At 52.1% G+C, this 6,470-nt stretch overlaps 3 protein-coding genes across 3 annotated transcripts in view; 2 read left to right on the top strand and 1 right to left on the bottom strand.

The window, feature by feature from the left end:
* The window catches only part of LOC131887634 (calcium homeostasis endoplasmic reticulum protein-like), a 3,530-nt gene extending 896 nt beyond the window's left edge, over positions 1-2,634 (top strand). Inside the window, exon 3 of the mRNA XM_059236264.1 lies at positions 6-2,634. Coding sequence (XP_059092247.1) covers positions 6-2,511 — 2,506 coding nt within the window. The 3' untranslated portion in view covers positions 2,512-2,634. The remainder of the gene's footprint in view (positions 1-5) is intronic.
* On the top strand, positions 2,591-4,430 carry LOC131888962 (uncharacterized). Its single transcript, XM_059237932.1, has 7 exons — positions 2,591-2,750; positions 2,813-2,994; positions 3,099-3,250; positions 3,314-3,510; positions 3,576-3,712; positions 3,791-3,893; positions 3,955-4,430. Exons 1-7 carry the CDS (start codon positions 2,591-2,593, stop codon positions 4,299-4,301), a joined length of 1,278 nt encoding a protein of 425 aa, XP_059093915.1. The 3' UTR covers positions 4,302-4,430.
* LOC131888964 (3-hydroxybutyryl-CoA dehydratase-like protein, mitochondrial) lies at positions 4,401-6,464 on the bottom strand. Its single transcript, XM_059237934.1, has 4 exons — positions 6,045-6,464; positions 5,061-5,315; positions 4,700-4,987; positions 4,401-4,631 (listed from the first exon to the last, which is right to left on the bottom strand). Exons 1-4 carry the CDS (start codon positions 6,306-6,308, stop codon positions 4,518-4,520), a joined length of 921 nt encoding a protein of 306 aa, XP_059093917.1. The 5' UTR covers positions 6,309-6,464; the 3' UTR covers positions 4,401-4,517.
* Between the last annotated feature and the right edge of the window lie 6 nt (positions 6,465-6,470).

Raw genomic sequence — 6,470 nt, 5'->3', positions numbered from 1 at the left:
ATGGATGTGCCGGCCTATTTACCCGGCGAGGGTGGACCGGGCGGACCCGGCTCACCCTCGCGCTCATTTGAACGGGGTGTCCCGTTTAAAGGCCCGCCGCCCGCCGTCCTGCCCGCCTTGTCGGCCCCGCCCGTGTCGGTGGACGTGAAGACGGGCGAGTGGCGAGAGCAGATCCAGCGCCTCTCGACCCAACAACAGGGTCTCCGTGACCAGATTGCCCAATCCGAGAGCAACTTGAGCGCCCAACATCAGGTCACGGCCGCGCAAATCGAGACCGCCACGCAGGACACGCTGAAGAAGTCGCGCTGGGAGCATCTGAACTTGTTGGCGGGCGACACGGGTATCGACATGGAGGAGTTGGAGACGGTCATGCATCCCATTGTCGAGTCTTGCACCAAGGACTCGATTGCCTCCGGCAAGAGCTGGATCTTTCAAAAGGCCACGGGTCACGACAACAACAAGCTGATCGCCCATTACTTGGCCTTCCGCGTGACGCAAGCGGATGCGCCCTTCGCCACCAAGCTGCACTTGATGTATCTTATGAACGACGTGCTGCATCATTGCATGCGCAAACACGCCGAGGAGCTCAAGCAGAGCTTCGAGTCCGTGGCCGTGGAGATGTTTTGCGGGGCCTCAGCCAGCGCCCAGCCCGATCAAAAACCCAAACTGGACAAGCTCATTAAGCTGTGGGACGACAAGCACATCTTCAGCCAATCCACCTTAAACAAGATGCGCGACACTCAGAACTCTTGGCAAGCGTTCCTGCAAGAGCTCAAAGAGACCTACTCGGCGGCCGTGGGCGTGGCCGCCCAAGCGATTACGGACACGTACGAGAACTATAAAAAGCAGCATCAGAACTTTGTCAACCACGCCAACACCACGATTCAGAGCCTGGAGAAGCAGAAGATTCAGTTGGAGGAGCAAATCAAAGCGGCCGAGGAAAAGCCCTTGATCCCGGTCACGCCCGTCTCATCATCCGTCAGGCACGAACCACCCGAAATGTCCGTCCCTCCCCCTTCGAATAACGTCATGATGGAGTCATCTGGCCCTTGGTCTATGGACAACAATGATGACCGTAGCAAGGCCCGGGCCGATCGACGGAGCCGTTGGGATACCGGGGTTAATGAAGGCCCTCCGCCCATGTGGCAGCCACAACCACCCCCGCTGAGAACCCAACCCCATGGGCCACCACCGGTGCATACGGGTGGATTTCAAGGGCCACCTCCGCACATGGGTGGACCTGCTGGAGGCGGACCACCGCCTCCCTTTGGCGGAGCAGGCAATGATGCGCTGGCTGATCCGTATGACGATTCCTATGGGCCATACAACTCTGGATTTCCCGCTCAAAGGGGTTTGCCGGATGGTCCACCCATGTTCGGACAACAGCCTCCTTTTCCACCCAACCATCCTCATCATCGCCCAGCCCCACAACAACAACAACCGCAGCAGCCACCACAGCTACCCCCTCCGCACCAGGCCCAGCATCTACCTCCTCCTGCTGCTTTTGATGAGGCCGTGCTCAAGCCCAATTTGCCGTACTATGATTTGCCGGCTGGTCTAATGGTGCCCTTGGTCAAGCTCGAAGACAGTGGATACAAGCCCATCAATGCCAATGACATTCGTCTCCCGCCGCCCACCCCGCCTAGTGAGCGTCTGCTCCAAGCCCTGGAACTCTTTTATGCCCCTCCAAGTCATGAGAGACCCCGGGATCCGGAGGGCTGGGAAGTCATTGGCTTATACGAATGGTCACGCGATAAAACCGCCGCTATCCGTAAAAAGGCCGAAGCCATCGATGCCGGAGATCGCGAACGATCGCGAACCGCCAGTCCAGAGCCATTCAGTGCCCGTTCCACGCCCGAACGAGGTGATTCCAAACTGGCCACCAAACCTGCTACCGCTAAAGTTGAAGAAACGCCCAAGCGGAAGCGATATCGCTCCAAATCTCGCTCGCCTGCTCCGTCGAGTCGAGCGCGTACGCGTTCCCGATCTCGTTCGCGCACTCGCTCTCGCTCCCGCGGGTCCACGCCTGAAAGAGGCAATGGGCGTGGTCGCGACAGGTCTCTCTCTCCTACTGGTGGTTACTCGATGCCTTCATACCTTACTCGACGGAGTCCCAGTCCCAACGGTCATGGGGGCGGAGGGAGGGGCCGAGGTAGTCCCAGTCCCCGGTCACGGCGAGGAGGAGGCACTCGTCGTAGTCCAAGTCCAAATGAGATTTACTCGGGCTTTGGCTCCAAGGCAGCCGATTCTCAAACGGTGGAACAACGCTTGGATTCATCCAACAAAGGGCATCAAATGATGCAAAAGATGGGTTGGAAGACTGGCTCGGGTCTGGGATCGTCAGAATCGGGCATTGTAGAACCCATCTCCGGGGGAGAGGTGCGGGATAAGCAAGATAAGTTCCTGGGTATGGGTGTAAGAAGCGACCCATTCGAAGCATTTCGCAAAGCCAAATCCGGATCCTTCTACACTCGCATGAAGGAGAGGGATACCAAGAAGAAGAAAAAATAGGCTATCATCCAATGCGTGTGACCCCTTACTAATCTTAATAAATCATACGATCCCTTGCAAATTGTCATTCTCGCTTGAAATGTCCGTCATTGTTCGATGCATGGTCCTCTTTCTGTTCCGCAGCTCAATGAGTGCTACTAATAGACCGGGTTCAGCCCACCCTCCTCAAACGACCACTCATCAGCCACTACTTCAACCCCATCCACAACATGGTTTACCCGCTCAACACCCTCCTCGAGGTGAGCAAGATGATTTCAGCGAATACAAGGGATTTCTTTTATCGTTTTGGGTATTGTTTCAGCAACGGGCTCAGCGGGCAAAACGGCTCAAAGGGCGGGTGGCTACGGTGGATCCGAAGTGGGATCCTTAGTGGGCAATGCCGTGGGTCCGCCCATTATCGGGGGCATTATTGGGAACTTAGTCGGGGATAAAGTCGGCCAAAAGGCCATCGGGAAAACAGGATTGGATCGTGCGGCAGGACAGGTACGAAAAAAAAATCGCTCCCATAGGATGCTTGCTCAACGTTTAACACCTGAAACTGATTGATTGGTGGTCCATTAACACTTTGGTCAATGTTTTGTTATTAGTTCCATGAGGACTTATCCAAAGTTGTGGGTGAAGACCGGGCCAACAAAGTGGGCGATATGGTGGGAACAGCCTTAGGATTTGCCGAGAGTGAGCGTTGTTTATGTTGCCCGTGCATGCCTGCGTCTCAAATCCTTTTCTTCATCATGATCCCGTATGTTCGAGAGCATCGCGAGATTGTTTTCGCCTCTATGGTTCACTTTAAACGTCGTTCCAGCTTTTACGTGTTCAATTGGTATCGATTAATCGTGGGAATCCGATTCGACGCGTCTTGCATCGAAAATGGAGATACGCAATCTGTGACGTTTCCTCTTTATGACGAAGACGGAAATTTGACCCAAGTCAACGAGACCGAGATCAACGATTACTGGCTCGTCAGCCGTGATACTGAGCAAAATTTGACCACATACCTGGGTATCAAAAAGCGACCCTTTGGTATTGACTCAAAAGTAAATCCCCTCATGAACAATCATTTGCAGTGTCGTACCCCTGTGAATTTGGATTCCACTATTTGGTAGCTGGAGCCGGGGTCTGGATCTTCTTCCTGCCCTTTCACATCCTGACCCTGTTCGGAAATTGCTGGCGTCAATGTTGTTGTTGCTTCTGTGATCCGGTGGTAAATATCGCCTTATTCTACGCTAATTGCATGTTATTGACACTTCAGATGATTGGACAATCATTGATTTATGTGCAGGTCTGCTTTGCTTCCATCCTGGATTGCTGCAAGCGATGTCTTTGCGAATGCGGAAAGTTCAGCATCCTGGATATCATATGGTACTCCATGTGTCTTTTCCACGGTAATCCAATGGAAGATTTCTTGAGTAAGAATTCGCGAATTGATTGACCATTCCGTTCCAGTGATTTGGGCCTGTTTGGGAGCACGTTGGTTGATCCATACCCTTACTGGCCCCGATCAAGATCACGAGTTGTACGATTACAACTACGAGCTCATTCCGACGGTGATTTCGGCCGTGGTCTTGGATCTTCTCTTGGCTGGATCCGAAATTGTGCACAAGATTCGGATCCTCTTTTGTCTCGAGAAAGAGGATATAGCTCCCACTCCACTTGAGATGGTGGAAATTCGTCAGAACTATCCGAATGACTCCGGTCCGATACCCATGCAACCACGCCCCCAACAAGGGGTCTATCCCTCGTTATCCGAGATGCAATCGGCCAACACTCATTCAGCCATGCACCCTCGATAAGCGGTCGTGATATGCGCATAAATTACATGCCAACTTCTACATGACATCAGCGCGTTATGCTTCATATTATTCTTAGCTTTAAGCAACCTATCCCACAAATGCCACTTCAATAGAGCACTATTATTTCAATGAGCCTCATCGATGAATAATCGTTAAACAAAATATATATATATATGATTATCTAGTTGAATATCCAAAAACCCGCGTCACGTCTGGTCAATCGTCCTTAAACACGGGGCTCCTTTTCTCTCTCAGGGCCTTGATCCCTTCGACCAAGTCATTGGTCGGGTAGGTCACGGCCTGGCCTTGGGATTCGTAAGTCATGGCCTCCTGAAAAAAAAACCGCTCCGTGGTAAAGAAATTAACCAAAAAAAAAAACACCATCTCTTTTGTCTCACCTCTAGGGACGTGGGTCGATCTTGCGACTTCCGCAATGTCTTGATGGTACTGCGCACCGCAATAGGCGCCACCGTCGCAATTTCCTGTGCAATATCCATGGCATCTTTCAGAGGGTCAGCCGAGATGCGGCTGACCATGCCCAAGTCAAAGGCCTCCTGAGCATCGATCAGCCGTCCCGTTAAAAGCATCTCGTAAGTGAGCGATGGTCCGACCATTAGCGGCAAAAAATGAGTAATGGCCATACCCGGATGAAGGCCCAACTTGACAAAGGTCAATCCCAACTTGGCCTAATGAAGGACAGACAGAAAAGAGGTCAGTGGGTAAGGGGTGGAGGGGACCACATCAGCATTGGAACCCAACCTTATCATGGGCGACCCGGATGTCGCATCCCCCCAAGGCCAAACAGAAACCGGCGCCGATGGCCGGCCCATTGATGCATGCTATAACGGGGACGGGCACGTTCCGCAGGCAAAGGAACCGCTTGTAGAAATCCACCATGATTTTTTGATTGTTGCCGTGCGTATCCCTATGGCGTTCCATCAACCAATCCAGATCGCCACCGGCCGAAAAAGCTCGACCCGCACCTTGAACGATCACGGCTCGAAGTTGGGATTTCTATACAGAGGAGAGAAGGGCAGTCCTTTAGTATATGGGACGCCATCAGCCCAACAGGGCACGCGTAATTCACGGCAGATTTAATATTAGGTCAAGAGTTGGTACCCCTTTGTGACCATAAATATGTATATATATATATATGTGTATGTATTTGGTTTGGGTGATCAGAGATTTTGCGTAAGCAACAATTTTAATATGAGACCCCAGGCCTCCCCATAAGCCTGTGTAAGCTTATTTTCGTGGGGTGCCTTGATGTCGCTAGGCCATAATCCAACATTTAAGGTGGGGCCCAGCCCGTGTTTCCAGATATGGACTACCCGATCCGCTTCAGAAAAATACCTTAAGTTACTCTCTTCTTGCTTCGACTATATCTTGCCAGAAAAATAATTGTTTATGGAGCAAGGAGTTGAATACGAGCAAATATAATAACTTGAGAATGTTCGGAAGCTTGTAAGAGAAAAAAAACATAAGAAAGTGGTTGGGTTGGGATTTCAAAGATGTATGTAGTGGGTATGAAGTCTTTCGGGATAGGGGCCGGAGAAGCTAGCCTAGCCATCAAAGCGGAAGCAAAATGTGATCATCTGAAACTAGTTGCAAATATGGCTTGGTTTTTCTCTTCTTAATCGAAATTACTAGCGATTTAAGTATGAGCGCCCTATCGGAAATGGGCCCTACCAGCCCCAAGGTTTCGCGGGCTTAAGATCAGGATAATATCTGCTATCTGATTACGGTTTTGAGTTCTTCCACCACGTCGACCAATTGGTTGCCCATGGCCACGGTCAAGGCGTTCAACTTGGGCGCATCGTTGAGCGTGACCAGGGCCAGCGTGTCTGCGTTCTGATACTCGCATAACACGGCATTCGAATTGAGTCGGTGGGGTACCACACCCGCTAGCGGAGCCAGAGGGCGGATCCATGCCCCAGGAGGCCCATTAGACGCTCCGGCTGCCGTACCGACTCGAGCCAGCCGAGACCACATGGACAACAGGCCCATACGAGTGGGAGGAGGGAGGAGGGAGGGTGGGAGGAAAACGAACACGCCCCGACCGTGAGCCAGCCAGTCGCTCCACAAGTTTTGGGCGGGCCGGAAGTTCCGATGGATCAATGGAAGGATGGCGAGATTGTATGAACCCAGGAGACGGACGGAGGAGAAAGA

Source organism: Tigriopus californicus, chromosome 10, assembly GCF_007210705.1.
Source record: "Tigriopus californicus strain San Diego chromosome 10, Tcal_SD_v2.1, whole genome shotgun sequence".
Lineage (NCBI taxonomy): Eukaryota > Metazoa > Arthropoda > Copepoda > Harpacticoida > Harpacticidae > Tigriopus > Tigriopus californicus.
This window is presented reverse-complemented; position numbering and strand designations above follow the sequence as displayed.

Coding starts and splice junctions, on each gene's coding strand:
- LOC131888964 (XM_059237934.1), bottom strand. CDS start 6,308: ATGGGCCTGTTGTCCATGTGGTCTCGGCTGGCTCGAGTCGGTACGGCA. Junction 4,988..5,060: donor TCCGGGTCGCCCATGATAAG/GTTGGGTTCCAA, acceptor GTCCTTCATTAG/GCCAAGTTGGGATTGACCTT. Junction 4,632..4,699: donor ATCGACCCACGTCCCTAGAG/GTGAGACAAAAG, acceptor TTTTTTTTTCAG/GAGGCCATGACTTACGAATC.
- LOC131888962 (XM_059237932.1), top strand. CDS start 2,591: ATGTCCGTCATTGTTCGATGCATGGTCCTCTTTCTGTTCCGCAGCTCA. Junction 2,751..2,812: donor CGCTCAACACCCTCCTCGAG/GTGAGCAAGATG, acceptor GTATTGTTTCAG/CAACGGGCTCAGCGGGCAAA. Junction 3,251..3,313: donor CTTTTCTTCATCATGATCCC/GTATGTTCGAGA, acceptor ACGTCGTTCCAG/CTTTTACGTGTTCAATTGGT.